This window comes from Melopsittacus undulatus, chromosome 3, assembly GCF_012275295.1.
Source record: "Melopsittacus undulatus isolate bMelUnd1 chromosome 3, bMelUnd1.mat.Z, whole genome shotgun sequence".
Classification (NCBI taxonomy): domain Eukaryota; kingdom Metazoa; phylum Chordata; class Aves; order Psittaciformes; family Psittaculidae; genus Melopsittacus; species Melopsittacus undulatus.
The window spans coordinates 53,991,308-54,009,700 of record NC_047529.1 but is presented as its reverse complement, the minus strand read 5'-3'; the positions used below and the strand labels follow the sequence as shown (position 1 = coordinate 54,009,700).

At 38.0% G+C, this 18,393-nt stretch overlaps 1 protein-coding gene across 8 annotated transcripts in view; it reads right to left on the bottom strand.

Annotated features, from left to right (window-relative positions):
- Window positions 1–18,393, bottom strand: part of KLHL32 (kelch like family member 32) — a 94,079-nt gene that overhangs the window by 18,191 nt on the left and 57,495 nt on the right. For 7 of the 8 annotated variants that reach the window (XM_005145096.4, XM_031045448.2, XM_031045446.2 and 4 more), the window contains one exon: window positions 10–736. The exons of the other annotated variant lie outside the window; for it this stretch is intronic. In XM_005145096.4, the coding sequence (XP_005145153.1) occupies window positions 10–736 (727 nt within the window). The remainder of the gene's footprint in view (window positions 1–9; window positions 737–18,393) is intronic. 8 annotated transcript variants of the gene reach the window in all.

Sequence of the window (18,393 nt, the reverse complement as noted above, 5' to 3'; positions counted from 1 at the left end):
GTTTTCTACCTGATATCCAAAGAAGACCATCCACCACATATCCTGCGTGGCATGAGAGCGATCGATCAAAGGACTGTACAAAGGTCCACTTGTTCTTCTTGGGGCAATAGCGTTCCACTGTAGGTAAAACCTGACGTAATTCATTCCTGCCCCCTACTGCATAGAGGTATTCATCCACTGCTCCCAGGACAAAGTGCTCCCGACAGTTCTTCATTGGAGCTATCTCAGCCCAAGAGTTAGTGCGGGGGTCATATCGACAGGCAGTTCTCACTGCACAAGTGCGCCCTGTGGAGTGCTCTGCCTCTCCACCAGCTACAAAAAGAAAGTCTCCCATGATAGCAACACAGTGGTGGCTTCTCCCTACAGGCATAGGTGTGAGCTCACTCCAGTTTGCAATCCCTGCGATATGAACGTTCTCTTGATCTACCGGATTGAAGTAGCGCAACTCCTTCACTTTACAGATTTCACGTTTTTTCCCACCAATAATGTAAAGAGTGTCTGACTGGAAGCGAGGCTTTGTCCTTCTGGTTTGCCAGACTGGCTGTGCATAGACGCTCTGGTGGTAAGCCAAGGCCTCATTAACAAGAGCTGTTGCAGTTTCACTAGCTTGGACAAGAGGATGAGAAAGGGCTACGGTATGCAATGTATCCACATCCATAAGGCCAAAGCGGACATACTGGAGAAGTTCATCCATGTACTGGTAGCGGCAGTTGTGCTCCAGCCACCTTACAGCCAGCTAAATGTGGGGGGAAGGAAGGGAAAAACAAGACACCGATTATTTGTGTACAATTCTATTGATATTTGGTCTTTTGAAAACTGCTTGCATTCCAAGAGCTGCTGTATACTTGCCTCAGTAGTGACACCTATCAATACAAAAAGCAGTTATGAAAGCATGTGAGTCAACATAAAATATACTTCTTAAAACTCTACCTACAATATACATAAAGGTATTGTACTGCTCCAGTTCCACAGAATTCCCACAGCATTATCAGATTGCAATACTGCTATGCAATACTCTTCATGCAACCTATTAGTAATGCTGTAGGAAACGACAAGATCCCAGAATCAAGCTGCAGGAGCAATAACATTAATGTAGGGACTATGTGGTCACTGGAGACCATGGGCACACTACCAAGGAAAGAAAGATTACCATTAGATGATTAGAAAGAAAAGCCCTTTCTCCCCTCCATCTTTCATTCTATTTTTGGCAAAATTTTGAAGGAATATAACAAAATACATACTGAATCCTTCAATTATTTTTTCATTCTTTATTTATTTCATTCATAAAGTGGAGAGGGGTGTAAAGAGACCATACATTAAGCAGAGAAGAGGCTCTATTGGTTGGGACTAACAGGAAGCAGCAAGGAAAGACTCTAAAACTGTTCAGCAATTACAGATGGTATTAATAGCCAAAACTAAATACAGCTTTTAAATTACATAAAGTATATCAAATCCATCAAGGCTCTGAGGCTAGGAAGGGCCTAAACCATTTCAAGAATTGCTGTGTAAGTTATTATTGAAAATGTCCACTGATGAAGATACCCAAACTTCCTCAGGAAAACCATTCCCATGCTATCTATCCCCTGTAGACAGATTTTCCATTTTGTTATCTTCCTTTCCCTCTCCATCTTTAACGCATTTTAATGTGTGTGCTGCACTTTCCTCTTCCCTGAATGAAAAAGAATCACAATCCATCCTGGGTCACCTTTTCTAACCCTCTGTTGCATGGATCACAGTTCTCTGTTATTGAAAGAAAATGCCCCTCTTTCTTAAAGTCTGCTGCAGAAAACTGGATATGAACTTTCTCTTAGGGCTGTAGTAGTAGCAAATAGATTAGAAGGATCTCTTTGACTGTGACGATCTATTGCCATTCTTGTCTGTACATCACTGCGCAAGACTCCCAGTTCACAATGTCATTACTGCTACACATTTAAGCTTATGGCTGAGTATTATTCCTACCTTTTTTTCTGCTAGACTTCTACAAAGCATTATGCTTTTTCTGTCATTACTGAATTCTATACTATTTATTTCAGACCACTGCTCCAATCTGTCGAGATCATTCTCAATCTTAACTAAAAACTGCATGAAGACCATTCCACCTTCTGATTGTCCAAAACCATAAGCCCCATATTTTTCTTTCATCCAAGTCACTAACAAAGATGTTGACTAGTTATGGATGAAGACAGACTCCTCTACTTGATACTTCATTTCATCCTGTCAAAGACCTTGGGGAGCAGGAGTTCCTAGTTAGCTGTGCAGTAACAACAATTTCAGCTAGAACTTACTGCCCTGTACTGCTCATGGGAATGTCACAAGAAGGAGCTGAAGAAAAGGGCTTCTATTTCTCATGATTTTCATATATGTGTAGTCTATCAAATCTATCATTACTTCTGCATTCTGTCAGAGAGGGAAGCCAACAAAACAAACACACCTTCTATGATTCATTTGAAACACTTTTTCTTCACTGTTCTATTCAACCCTTGTGAAATAAAGAACGAGGGTATAAAAAATTGCAACAGTAGTTCAGACAGTAAAATGTATTGAATTTCAAAATGTGCATTAATTACATGTGTTTAGACTTGCTAGTAAAAAAGGTGTTAATTAAATACATTTGAAAGTGTTTATGGACTTGAAATCAGGAGCATTATATTCATATGTTTTAAGTCCACCAGATCCATATATTGTCTCCTACTGAGTGGTTTTAGGCAATTCCCTACTCCATGCCTTGGGCCATGTGAATCATTCCTCAAAGTCTTCAGAAGCCCTAGCTCTCATCATTGACTAGATACTTGAAATCAAAGCAAAATTCCAGCTACCTTCATCATGATGAAGACCCTAAATGAATTCATGCCAACTGAATGAGGTGTGAGCTGCTATATTAAAAGAGAGCAATTTACAGAACCTGAGTTCTTATCTGTCATCATTTGCACTCAGCAGATTAGTTTCTTTTCCTTACAATTTATGCCTTCATTCACATCTAAAATGGCATCATGGAAATATCACTTGTGCTATAATGAATCTTCAAAGGCATTACAGACTGCATACACATACACCCATGTAAACATTTGTAAACTCTTGTTCTTTTAGAACGAGAGGAAATGGACTCAAGCTGCACCAAGGAAAGTTTAGAGTGAATATTACAAAAAAATTCTTTACTGAGAGGGATTTCAGGCATTGGAACAAACTTCCCAGGGAACTGGTGGAATCACCTGACATGGAAGTGTTCAAAAACCATGCAGATGAGACCCTCAGTGATATGGTTTAGCAGTGGACTTGGCAGTCCTGGGGTAATGCTTGGACTTGATGATCTTAAAGGTCTTTTCTAATCTAGTTGATTCTATGATTCTGTGATTCTATAAACCAGGTCTTGAAAACCACAAGGCCTTTGAAGGACATTCAACATTAATGCCTCTAGTATCTTAGAACTTCATCCTTCCTCTTTTCTTTATTTTCCTACCTCCTACCCCCCAAGAAATACTATATAAACACACAAGCAACACTACATAAAAAACCACAGTATTTGCATTCGGAATGTGTGATGATCTGCAGTAGAAGGGATAGATGTTGCATTACATTTTCTCTGCTCCATGAAGTTGTGTAAAAGCAACTTGGTTCATATTGAGTTTGGTCTGCACTGAAAATAGTCCTGGAATTGTAAAATTGTTTCACTGAAACCAGTAATGCTTAATGTTTCTCTAAAATCACAGAATTTCTGAACCACCACAGTGATAGCGCAAAGTGAATCTGGTGGTACTCATAGAAGATGTACAATCTATTCACGGTCTTGAACCAAAACTTTCTCAATCCTTTCCTACATTATTTCATCCCCACTCATCTGTCCTGCACATTTATGAAAACTTCTGAATCTTCCACAATTAAGTTTATTGCAACTTAACAATTACAATTATTATAATCCTCTATATGCTCTATATATCTTTGGTCTACACTGGTTCCATCTTTTCCTTCTGACAAGCAACTGCAACATGGAGGGTAAGGTGAATTCCAGGCTGTCTTTTGTGTAGGTTGCTGGTGGCTTTTACTGACTACCTGTCCGAGACCAGTTTGCAGCACAGTACTGCATTTTACTCTAATAATTTAGAAAGTGGGGCTAAGAAGCCTGCACATCACTATCACCTGGATGGTCTGTCAGCATTTGTTAATCAATAGGGAAGTTCTACCAGGTCTTAGGGAGGCATCTGAGGTCTGGGAATCACAATGCGACTAGAAGCTCCTGTCCAACTCATGCTACTGTTTGCACACAGTTTGACAACAGTATCCTGTGTGACCCATACCTAATCCATCGCACTACAGGGCAGAGAAAAGGCTTTAAGAGTTAAAAGCTATAATGTTTTCATCTCCTTCTCTTGCTATTGATAACACTGACAGTTACTTAATTTTAAATGCCATAAATTAATCTTGGGAAATTCTTTAATAATAATGGCTAGGAATTTAAGCTACAAATGTAGGTATTTTTATGTATATTAATAGCATACAGGACCAACTCCTAAATTATAACACAATGCTATGGAACAGATCATATGGTTTTAGGGACACTCAAACTGAGGCTCAGGCTTCTTCATTTGTTATGCAGCACACACTGTTACAGTGCTCCCTAGCAGAACGTGGTGTTTCACACTGTGGAGGCATGGAAAAAAATACAGTTATCTGTGTGGGTGATATTCTAGTCATTGGATGGTTTGGCAGCTACTGGAAGGCTGGAGAAGTTGAAAAGAGAGAAAATTAAGTTCTCAAGTTTTTTGCTTGTAGTAGAAATAGTCACTGATAGATTGCAGTACAATTCTAAATTTCCTTCTCTATAAAGGAGAAAAATATAACTCCCATGAACATATGGCAGATTTGCAAACTTCCGTGTAACATATCAGCAAACATCTGTATATTTATCAACACAAGTTCTACCATCTTTATTTAGTTTTTCTTTAATCTAGACTTAGAAACCTGGTGTCTACATAGAAACCCTCAAATTCACCCCCATCTACACACTAATTATAGGACCTATTTTTTAGCCTCTCTGGCAGTAGTGATTAGCAACTATAATCAGTATTGGCAAAATAAACTCAAAGCCATTATACGCTTTATGACACTGCAAGGAAAGACATTCAGGCTTCTCTAAGGTGATACCAATAGCACTTGAAATTACAACTGTGCTTAACACACAAACAAGCAAGCAAAAAAAAGAAAACCACCAAAAAACAACAAACCAGAGACCATCCACAATTTTGAGGTTTAAAATATTTGCATCACTGCTAAATAATTTACAAAAATGAGGAACGACTCCTAGTGCCATACAGGCAAATTCTGTTTAAACTGTTAGAAGCTTCTTTTCTATTAATTTTAATGTATGAGTGTGAGAAAATATGAAGCTTCAGCCTAGTGCCTATATCAACTTTAATAAATAATATATTTTGCCATATTCATCTTCTGAACTAAGCAAATGACAAAAGTAGACCCTCAGAAGGACAGTATTTTCAAATCAAATTAATTCTCTTACTCTAAAGCCATAACCCAAGGGATTTTTCTTCTCCAAGGTTACATTATGTTACTTGATATAGCAACGGGCTACATTCTCGAAACAGCAGAAAACAGATGGAAAAATATATTGTGGCACAGTTGAAGCATACTTGTAAGCACACCTGCATGTTGGATTGTGATTTCATTGCATTTCCAACAGCTGCTTCTGCTTCCAGCAGGGTACTTCAACAGTCCAATTCACACAGCCTCGGAACATGGGCCTTCCTCCCTGCTGTTAATGATGAATGTACCACACACATTCCACAGCCGGAGAGGACACAGATTAAAGCTGAATTAAGAGTTTCACTCCTTTTGAAGATAAGTCGTTCAATAAGTAGTTACCTGATCTTTTGGGCTGCTAGCTATCCCAGCTACCATGAGAGCCCAGCATGCCTGTGTCTTGCCTGTTCGGCATCCCCCTGCAATCCTTCTCATGCCACTTTGCTTGGAAATGTACCAGATCTTCATTTTACATCACAGCAAGTTTGCTAACCAGGAAAGCCAAGCTACTTTGTGAGTGCATAAAGCTTGACATACACATTTAGACCCAGGTTTGCTTGGAAACTGCTTTAAGTCATAAACTCAGTGGCAGGGAAAGTTTCTTTCCACAGTGCTTTGAGACAAAATGCTCTTCTAAGCTGAGCTCTGTGAGAGGCAAGGGTCATGGGAACTCCAGTGAAGTTATCTTGGTCTGCTCTTCTGTTGATGTATTCATGTTGTAGCTTCACAGACTGCAAAGGAATTACTCTAGTTTATACCACGTAAGGTCTCCAGTAACTGAAATGAAGCAAAAAAATGACAGTAGGGGGAAAAATTAGGGGTTTTGAGTCTGGGGTTTTTTAGCAACAACAAGTAAAAGGAAACATTACTTTTTATAAAGTTTCAAAACAATGAATTCACACTGTTTCATTAAAGCAAATGGAAATACTAAATAGAGTAACATAGTGAAGATTCTCATTTTAGGAGAAAGGACAATTCTAAATATGGAAACACAAGTGGAGGGATGCATTTTCCTGGACTGAGATCAGATATATTCAACATGTATTGTCTGATTTCTGCATGACAATCTGATGATGATATATATGCTAGGGAAAGAGAAAGAACATTTTTCAACACAAATCTCACCTAAGCAGTCCTTCTGTGCTTAACAGAAGCAAAAACATTTCAGAAAAAAAAAATCAAATTAATATCTTTGTATATATGTATATGTATAACATACTGGAAAATGCTACAGAACTGCTCCTGTTGATAAATAAGCCAAAGAGAGTAATGAAAACAACACGATAGCTACAGCAATCACTTTAAGGCACTACGGGAACTTCAAAAAGCAAAACCTGGACTTAACTAGTTCAGTTTATGAACACTAGAAATATGTATTTCGGAGCTAAACTCATACATGATTTAAACTTTAGCTGAATTTTATCTAACTCGCAAGCCTTAGGTGTTTCAGACTGGAATGTCTTGCCACAAAACTGCTGTCACTCTCAGCTGGCTATTGGCAGTACCATCTGGCTCTTCAAATATCAAGTCCAGGAGCAGAATCTATGGGTAAACCAGGACATTTACTAAAGCTCTAAACCAAAGCCCACTGAAGGCTATGGAGGATCTTCCACCTTTTCAGAATGAATGCAGTTTTACAAAGGGCCTGAATTTGGATCTCTGAAGGGTCTTAGTTCTCCTCTGTCTCTTTAGAGACTACAAAGGACATTTTAAGTAAAGTGGACCTAGTTGGTCTGTATCACCCATTTAAGAATAAAAACATATGGGTGAAGAATGGTTGTTGGGAAAAAAATCCAACAAACAAACCAACCACACACACACTTTTTCAAACCCATGAGTTACACGTGAACATTTTTAGAAGTTAGTAAGTAATCACATAGCACAATCTCCTTGCAATTGAATCAATCAGGTACTACTTTACAGTTGTGGGTAGCATGGAAAATAAGTGGCTCAAGCCTAGACGCAGGAGGGCCTTAAAGATAGAAATCTTTTTCTTTTATTTTGAATTAAAAATGTGCATAAAAATAAGACTGTAATGAGCTGCATGTAGAACAATCAAAATTATGAGGTATTTGCATTTCTTTTGCACCTGGAGCCAAACAACTACAAAATTATGCATAGGATTCTCTCAATCTGAACACAGTAAATATTAATAATCTCTGAATCAGCAATGAAATACCTTTTGCCCCTGAACCCTGAAGAGAGACTTTCCAATTCAAAAAGTTGTAGTACAGTGACTGAGACCATATTTACAAGGCACCGAGCTGAGGCATACGTGTGTAGCCTGTGAAAATAAAGCTCTGCCATCCCCCACCCTCTTTACACAGAGACATTTTAAAATTACCTGTTTGTCAGTTTTACAAATGTGTGTCTACATAAGCAGCCCCCTCTGTGGCACTATGTTAGCAAGCAGGCATGCTTTCATTTGCACATTCTGATTTTACAATCAGAATTAAAACATTTGCTCTGTTCAGGGTGAGTTGATAAACAGGGATTTTTAGATTTCCTTTTTTTTTTCTTTTTTAAATGTGAAAAATGAAAGAAAAATGTTCCTCTAGATGTATTATGCCTTTGGGCTCCATTTGAGGGAAGGGAAAAAAGACAGAGAAAGCTACTGTGAAGGTCACAGAGTGAAAGAACTTCCTCAGGGCACAGAATAAATTAAATCCCAAGGAAAAAATAAAATGTGATTTCCAGACTGTGAGGCACAAACTCAAAATGACAATGATTGACAGCCAAACTATATCCGTGCAATATCGAAGACTGCACGTTCTCATTTACCTCAGTGTAGCCAGCAAACGCCCATTAAACATCCGTCTGATGCCCAAATTAACCTTCTTGGCAAACTGAAAGAGGCACAAACTATCATAATCAACCTTTCATTATCACAGCAGCCTCTAGTTAAAGGGTCAGAATAATTGTGCCATCAGAGCCCTGATTGTTTTCAATCAACAGACGACTGGAGTGACAGCTCAGTGATGGAGTAGTTTGATGAAACCGCACCAGGCCTAATCAGAGCAGATGAAAGGAAGGCATGATTGGTGCAAATGAACAGTCGTGCCTCTCTTTTTCATTTACAATCTGAAATTACTCTTAAATTTACAGGGTTTTTTCTCCCTTATGAGTACCTCTGGAAGAATGTTTGACTTATTATGAGTTCTGACAGTGCAGAGTTATAAAACACAGGTAGGGTTTTCAGCCCAGGCTTTAAGTGGGTATTCGGCATAATTTTAACAAATTCACTCTTGAAAAGCACAAAATGACTAAAGACTTCCAATGACCTAACCTTTCAGTGCTGTTTGATTAGCAGAACAATTTGTCACAGCTCACATTCTTCATGATAAGAGAAGACCAAAAAAAAAAATTGGGCAAGGATCTCTTGCAAATATTTTCTCTTAGCCAATGTATTTATTGCGTTACTGCTCTCTCTCTCTCTCTCACACACACAAGAAAAGAATTAAAGAACAGTGCATTAATAACCTTTTTCCTTAGAATGAATAATGGAATCCAAGCAAGGGATTGTCTGGAGATGAAAGCAGAGACCAATTATCATGCCACTGACAGCATCAATATTTAGTTTTCTGGTGGGCTGTTCATTCCCACTTTTTAAAGGATGGGAAATTAATCAATCTCACTAGGTGTTTCTTACCATACTCATCAGCACAGAATCAGAGTGCCTCACAAATTAATGAGGGGGGAGGAGAAGAAAAGTTGCAGGCTGCTTAGACATTTGGAAAGAATGGAAGATTCAAGTTCCCTCCATTTCCTCAGCTACAGTCTGCTTCCCCTCCCAGCCTCACCCAATTCCAGCCACATGGCTTCCCATCCTCATGACAACACTGTACAGAAAGTGAAGTAAATCAAAAGAACTAATTTGTACCTCTGAAGAAAGCAAGGAAAGATAAATCATGCATCCTTTCAGACCCAACCATAATCACTGGCATCCTGTCACAGACCCACAGCTTCACAGATGGACAGGGTTTGGAGGACAGAGGGATTCAGACAATAGGCTCAGGCAACAGAGAGAGAAGCCAAGTATAAGTGAGTTATGACTTCAGCAAATACATGGCCCAAAAGGAAGATTAGAGAAACCCAAGGTCCATTAGATCTGGAGAATCAAAGTGTATGTGTCCTGATATCCTTTTAGTCTCTGCAGAAGTTGCAGTGGATTTGTCCAGAGTACTACTTTAGGAAGTTCTTGGTCTGGTAAAGAAAACTCTTGGCTGGGAGTTTTGCTGTTTTGGGATCCACATGATGTCAAGACAACTTGCCACTTTCAAAAACCAGCCCTGCAGTGTGTAAGCCACATTCCATTGATCTTCCAGCACTGAATAACCTTCAGCAAGCAGAGCTGTTGGCCCAAGTCTGTCTAGCAGCACAAATTATGCATTTCATGATACTATACTGTGATTAAAATAGAGGTACATAATGCAGCAGTATTAATAGCAAATATTTATCAAAATTAATGGCATTAAAGTAATTCAAAATGTATTAAAAATGCTTCTCAATTTTTCTCAAGTGCTGGTAAGATCTATCTTCTTAAAGCATTTAAGCCATAAAGCATCAATCACCAGTTCCCTGATTTCCTCACAGGGCTGCTGGACAAAGATACTGCCTAGCACAATCTTCAGTACTAGACACACAGTCTTCACAGGTCTTCAACAAGTACAAGGAAACTACATGTCTTTGAGAGATTTCCTTTTCATAATTAAACAGCTCCATTAGTAACAGTTTAATAGCTGTACTTCCATCTCAGGAATTTTCAATAAATGTTTCCACACAGCATCCTTGTGAATCATTCTTCATCCCAAAGACAAACTCTCCACCAACCAAATGTAGTCCATTGCATTCTCAGTCCAGTGCTTTTCTGCAAGCTTCCTTGTTCCCTGGTGCCACATAATGATATTAGCCTTCCCAAAAGGGACATTATTTTATCAAAAAGGTTGTCAGAGAGACAGTATTAGTTTCATTTTTTGTTTCCTATGAAACACATAGAAAATATCAGTTTTATCATAAGAACAGAAAGTACACTTTTCAAAACTGTACTAACTCCTTTTACACACTTTATCCAATGCATTTATTTTACCATTTCTTATGTTTACTGGAAATGAAACTAGATACAAATCTACCTAGAAGACATTGACTAACCTCAATTAAAATATTTCAGCTTTTTAGACTTGCAATAACATAACTATGATCAAAAATCAGCTTTACAAAAGGCTAGCTTAACAACATTAATATATACCATTATATATGGTAATGAATCATACTATATTAAAGCAAAGAGTTACTATAATGGAAAACTTCAACTTTTAATCTACTCAAGCTCAAAGTGAAGTAAGGTAGGGACAGAAGGTAAACTCTCAGCTGTTGTAAATTATCACAGCTCATGGAAGTTTGCCATTTTACACCTTCTGAGGAATCTGAACTTCAAAATTATACAGCACTTTCCTTCCAAGTATCTCAAAGCAATTTATAAGCAGTAAAACTTGAGCTTCTCCCAGAAAGTGTACATTTCAACCATTTTCCCAACATGGGAACTAAGAGAGAGAAAAATAAAATGATATGACAAAAGACAGCAACGGTACAGCTGACACAAACAAGATCTTTTGTCCCCTCAAGCTGTCCACAACAGAGTCTCTTTACTCAGTTACCAAAATCCTGGAGATTTCTGTGCTCCATTTCACAGACTGAAGTCTAGTGAGGTGCAAGTATCTGAAACTGAGGACAAAACGGATCTCTGAATATCACCTGACAAAAGTATTTGATACCTTTGCAGATGAAAAGTACACCTCCATATGGGCTGCATTTTTTCTTAATCTTATTGGGGCAGCAAAGACCAAACTATCCTGCACTATGCTTCAAGAGAAGTGCATTCTTACATGATCAAGTCCTCAAACCATAGAGTAGTTTCTTCTGCAGTCATCTGGAGTTTCTCTAGAAAGGCGGATCTACAGATGTGCTTTTTACACCTAACTCATTCTGCTGTGATGGAAGGAACAATCAAGGCCCAGTACAATCCCTAGGAATGACACTCCATATGTACAACTGTGTGTTTAAAACTTTTATGAGCTGTGCGTGTTTTCCCTGTTGCAACACACTTTACAGCTACCCCACTACAGACAACCACTATTTTCCTATGCACTGGAAAGACTATCACACCTGGGAGTGTGCACAAATAAAATAAATGAGCTGGGGTTGCTCACACTGGAAAGGCTCTACTTGCTCCTGCAATCAAAGTAAATTTTGTTTTAACAAGGTCATCAAAAAGGAGTGTGGAGGGTGACAACCTATCCAAAGCAAAGCAGTAAAACCAAAACAAAAATATGGCACCAAGAGACAGAACCTCACTTTTTCCTTTCAAACAGGTTCAACCATAGACAGTTAGAAACAGAAAGCAAGCCTCTGAATCATAAACATTCCTAAAACATAGCTTCCTGGTTCCTAAAACCTAAGGAGCCTAATATATCTGACTGTCTTTAATAACTGGATCAAAGGGCAAGAAGCTCCAAAGTAACAACTTCTTGCCATTCATTTTCTAATGTATCACAAAATGCTCAAGTTCAGACCCTCCATCGTTTGTCACGATGGTCAAACCAACATTGCCAGGTGCTTTATCTCTGCTAAGTTTTTCTGAAGTTGCAATGAAAAGAAGCTTATCTCTTCATAAACACAGCTCTCTAACTAGGGCTCCCAACTGTGACTTGATTTCCATCTAAAGAGATCAAAGTTTATGATGACATTTCTCTTCCTCAAAGAGGGTGAGGACAGAGGACATGGGAGGTGGAAGAAGAGACACTCCCCCCTTCCTTCCACAGCAGCCATCACTTAAAAAACTAGAACTGCTCATTTTCATTTTTAAAGGAAACATTCAGGCTGACATCAAATGCACTGAAACTTTACATAGCCACATTTAGCATTAAAATAACTTGCTGGTACGTAATTATAAGTGGAAATGACAATCTTTCACCATATGATACACATAATTTTTATTGCTATTCCTCTCTTGTTATTTTTCCCCCTGAAATATATTTTAGGAGTGGCTCACTATGGAGACAGAGAATCTAAAAGCTTTCATCAGTAAAAATTGTTACAGAATGAAATAGGCACAAAATTCTATAAAAATGCAATTCAGCTATGTGGAAATTAGTCTAAATGTTTCTTGAATGTAGAAAGATTCCTATTCCTTTCTTCCCTATTGTTAGGGTATAATTTTCTATGGATTTAATAGGCAAATCCAACAAATCACATAATAATGTATCATTTTCTATAATAATCTTGACAACAGCTATACAGGACTTGTATGTCATTAATATCTTAGGTCACACACAAAAAAGTGCACCAGAGTACATACTCTCCTTAGATGGTTTATATATTCGTAAGCTCTCAACATGCCATGTTACTATAAAATCACTGAGGTCAATTTTAACAAGTGAAATTACCAGGTGGTTTTATGTTACTATGTTACGGGTTTTTTTTTTTAAACAAGTGATATCACCAACACTTACAACAAACTAAGCCCTCTGACAAGGACAGTGTTTGCTTACCCTTCTGGCTCTCATAGACAAAAGCTATCCGAGTGTCTCCTACCTTCTACCAGCCACTTCGCCCCCACAGTTATCCAGCATTAGCCACTGAAGTCCACATTACACATTAGTAAACCTGATTCTTCAACTTTGAACTGCTGCTGGAACCTCATTTTAGCACGGATGAGCCCACTAATATTAACTGTGGGAACATCTAGGCCTTTTCCCGTCTGCAGACAATTTACTTCTGCCTTCTCAAATCCCATGAAGAATGTGCTTCAGAGGACAGCACAACAACAAAGTTACACGTGTATTTCAGGAGTTGGTACTTCTTTTGGCTGATTTTTCACAAACGGGTATCTTTTCCCCATTGTTTTTTAAATACTAGAAGAACAAGCAAGTACACTAGCTGAAGCTCACTCAGCTTTTTTGAGAACAGAATAGCTTCTGTTTTAATCCAATAACATTTTCTTAATTATGTCAATTGTATTGACTTTGTTGTAATCCCCACACGATGGGCTTCAGATTAATGCTGGGCTCATATTAATTTTTAAGTGATAAGTTAATTTTTCAAAATCAACTAATTGTCCTAAAAATTTTATTAATTTTTAAAAGAGACTTAAGGACTTAGAGCCACACTTATAAATGCATTTAATATCCCAAAATGTATCTTATAAATTGGGAACACGAGCTTTTCTACTACAAGATTAAAACAAATGTATTTATCATTTAAACCAACTAAAACATCTGGCGCAAACTGAAACAACTGCAGCTGCTAAAAGGTGAACCTCATGAAATTCAGACCTCTATGGTTTCACACAAATGTTAAAACAGGCTCCACCCTAAAGGAGCAGCTTGACAGCTTTTCAGCACAGATTCTCACTTCAGAGACTGATCTTTCGATCTGTCATTACTTTCCCACACAGACCTCTAGCTTGGAAGCCACCTAACAGTGAGGTTTCTTAAGATCTTTCTGACAAATGTATTTGTTGTAATTTCTTCCATTTCTCCCTGACATGAGGGAGTCCAAGGTGATCAAAGGAGTATAAGGACCCCTTTGTCATAAGGCAATGAAACCCCCAGCTCTGCAGCTCACTCGCATATCTGGAAGCTGCCAAGGGTTGCCCTGCTGGAATAAGCAAGGGCATGCAGGAATGTTCCTACTTTTCCATCTCCTTACCTCTTCACCTTCCTGGAGCCACAGGTGTCCTGGTCTCAGGACAGGAGTGATAGCAATGGACAACAGCTAGTCATATCCCAGGAGTTATGCAGAAGTAACCCATTTAAAAGCAGATCTAGCATACAAGTGCAAATTTACTTCATCTAACTTTACACATTTAATTTAGATACTTAACCCCAAAACTGGATTCTAGCTATCTTAACATATTGACGGACAAATTATATGGGTTTAGACAACCTGGAATTCAGTTTTTTTTCTCCATCTTCTTTGTCTCCATAGTTACAAATAGAGTAATAATACCAGCTCCCAAAGAAAAACTTGTTGAAATACAAAGCTGGGAATTCTCAAAGGAGCTTCTAATTTTCTATCATTTTCCACAAGCTTGAATCCATCAGAAACAGTGTTAAACAGCTTTACTTAGATTTTTGAATGAGTAGAGGTTACTAACATTACTATCCCTGAATGGAAGACATTAACACAGTAACAACAGACCACCTCATTTGATCATCCATGGTATCTGTAGGTTTTAGACTTCATTTATGCTGTTCTTTAAGTTGAAAATGGAAGTAATGTATATTTCCAATAAGGAAAGGCTCTCACTACAGCCTGAGCAATTTACCTTCATGTAACCACATAACCACACATTAACATAATTATACTTAAGTTAACCTCCAAGTGCCACAAAGAGCATAACAGTCAACACAGACCCCACCATAACAGACTAATTCAAATGCAGAATGCAGTATCACAGAAGTGGTCTTGCTGTGTGCACACAGTGCCCTTCTTTGGCTTTCTAAAACAAAACATACATCTATTGCTTAGCTGCAGAAGTAACCTAAATTCATGATCTGTTGGCACAGCAGCCTTCCTAAACACTAGTGGGATGCTCTGTGCAGTTCAGAAGTTAATCTGGGATAAATAAGGTAAGGCAATATTACTGTAGGACACTGAGGCAAAAGTAATGCCCTCCAGTAATTCTCTATTGCTCAAAGCAATAGCAGCAAAATAATCAGGTTTTCTGATTGGAACTGGCATGTACCAAAAAGAAAATTAGAAGAACACACAGTTGCTCCTAACATAAACCTAGTTTTAATACAGAAAATCCCTTTCTATACTGCTATACTTGATAAATAACATTAACAAGATTAGCTAACATTCAAGAAATAACAGGCAGAAACTTTCAAAAGTTCAGAACAAAAACATATATAAAGTTCCCAAAACTTTACTGTAAAGCACAAGATGAAGAGCCTATTAGATTTACATTAAGGCAGACAAAGGAGGAAGGTGTTTCATAAAGCAAGGGAACAGTGCCAACAGAGGCAGCATCCATTTTCACTGTAAGACAAAATGTCCTTATTATTACAAATGATGCAGAAATTGTATCAGGAAAAATGTGTGTGACTCAAGCACATCAGTAGAGCAGAACATCAGGTTCAGCTGCCTACATCCACTGCCTCAATTCACTGTAACCTGCATGAGCCCTGTTGAGTCTGCAGCTCCAGTGCACACTTATCTCCTTGCAGATCCTGTGCCACAACTGCCAGCCTGGCCTATAGATAATGCATGTCCTACCAAAAATACCCCACATGCCTATGTTTATAAAAATGAATCCCACCCAAATAGTCTGAAAAGGCTGTGAAGAATATTTACATTGCACACAGTCAATTCAGATGAGATACCCACGATTATGAGGATTAGTAAGAAAAGGAAACCTACGTTCTATCATAGGTTATGTTTTCACACTTTTTATTTGAGCAGAACTATCTAATCTAGCTCACAGTTGATTACGATATACAGTGTAACCATCACTGATCCAGCACAGTGGATACTGGGACTCAAGGGTGGCTCTTTGGCACTTTATGTAGACTGCTCATGAAAAGGCTACTAAAAAAGGGGTGAAAACACAGTAAAACTTGCATGGACAACATGCTAATTTTCCCATATAGCCTCACCAACTCACCTCAGCCTTGATATGATCAAACTCCTTTTTTCCCCTTCTATGCCTTTCCTGATGAGAGGCTGACAGCCACATTTTAACATGGTGTTTTTTTTACTTAGGGTAAATACTCACTAGGGACAAGCATTAGACCACCAGACCCAATATCAGTTATTGCCCAAGAGAGTACTCATGCTTATTTCTTGAACAGTGAAAGGCGAACATGTTGCTTAAATACATCGTTGATTACCGAGATGGTTTTACTTCATATACTATTTTATGTCATTATTTGTTCTGCAGTAAAACTTAAGTTCACGTTTAGCAAGGCACTCAGTCCACATTTCATCAAAACATACATATACTCCTGAGAAACATGAATTTTGCTTTCTCCATATTAAAAATTGCTCTGTAGAATCAAAAGATTGACAGCAAAAAAACCCAACAAAATCAAGTCCTGCATTGAAGGAATGGTAAGCTTGTACTGGAACATGACAACCCACTTTAGAAATTGCTGTGCGGCACAGGAAAATGTGGGTGTCACTAGAGACGTATGGAACATGTCTGTAGGCCTGCCTTCAGCAGAGAACTGTTCCATTGTAATCGCCTGCTATAACGTGTATGCCACACTATTTTCTGTAGTAACGAACCCTATAGTAATGAACCCTGTGGGATTTCTGCTGGAGAATAATTTTGGTCCTCCACAAATGCCACCAAGAGATTCAAAATGGAGCTCAAATAAAGTAAGCAAAGGCAGTTGAAAATGGGCCACTTTACTCTCTCTTAGAAAAGGATAAGCAGGACTCTAATAACTTGAATTTATACATTTATCATTTTTATAAAATAGATCTCCAGCAACTCATATCAATCTGTAATACCAGTCTTCCCGTCTTATTTGTCTATTTATTCAAGCAAAGATGTTTCTGTTATACAGAGATCAGAGTCTGATTTTGCATGTCACATCAACAGTAATAACAGGAATAACTAGGGCGACTCTCTCATACGTGGAACATCTACTTTATAAACACAAGTTCACAAGCGGCACACAAGGAAGTGAACAGGGCTGAAATATCTTGGGAGCTTAGCCCTGGAAAAGACACAATATAGTTGCCTACTTTTTAGCTAATAAGCTACTTATGCAGATTTATCAACCAGTTTTTTTTAGATTGCTTGCTTATCAGTTGATTACAAAGAAACTGAGTTACATGGCAAAGTATAAAAAGAAAAACCACAAAACACCACCAAGAAAACCTTAATTTTAGGAGATGTATTAGCAAATACAAAAACTGATCAATCCTTTAAACATTTACATAACCAGTAGCAGAGAAGGAAGAAACTAGTCTACACTGATCTCATGTTGAGATTTTTTTTGCCAAATATGATTCGAGAGCTCACTGCGTATCAAGTGAGTAGCATTTGATCAATGTACGTCTGGGAGACAGAATGATCCAGTAGGTATTTCTATCTGTAACTATTAGGATGATCCTTGAAATATGAATATTTAAGCCTCATGACACTGAAGTTTTTAATAACAAACATGATAAGGCATAACTATTACAACTAAGGCTAACATCAATTTTTTACTTCTATCTTTGGCTTGCTTTCTACTTGCTAAGGTTCTAACAAGAACCCTCTCCTGCTAGATTTCTGAAAACATGTTCTATCTTATAGGGTTGGTTACTTTTTCAATTATCAAGGGAAGGAATTAATCTGCTTCCTTAAAGTAGAGCCAATGAGCCTTTCTGGTAATGGCCAATTAGAAAAGATTCACTTTTCACTTCATGATAAACTAGACATTTATGGTTTTGTCATGACCGCTTCATGTGGTAAAATAAAGCATGCTGCACAGCTCATGATGAAGAGGAAAAATATAAAAGAATTTGTTTTTTTCCTCAACTTTCTGAATGAATCAAAAGGAATTATTGTAGTATTCTACAATAATCCATTTCCTAGTATACTGCCATTAATATTCCTGTTTAAGTTTCTCAAGCTTGGTTTTTGCAAGGTTATGTTTTATCTTATTCACTAAAATTGGGCAACTGTGAATTGGTCTAACACAGAATGTACCAGATCTGAGCTTCAGTCACTTCAGTTTAAATCACATTCAAGCATCACTGTGTCTGTATTTTGATACATTAAAATAACTGTCTTAATCTTTCTGTGCATTAGGATTGAATCACCCAGTAGACACTAGGAATTTAAACTAGTGAAAATACCTGTGCTCT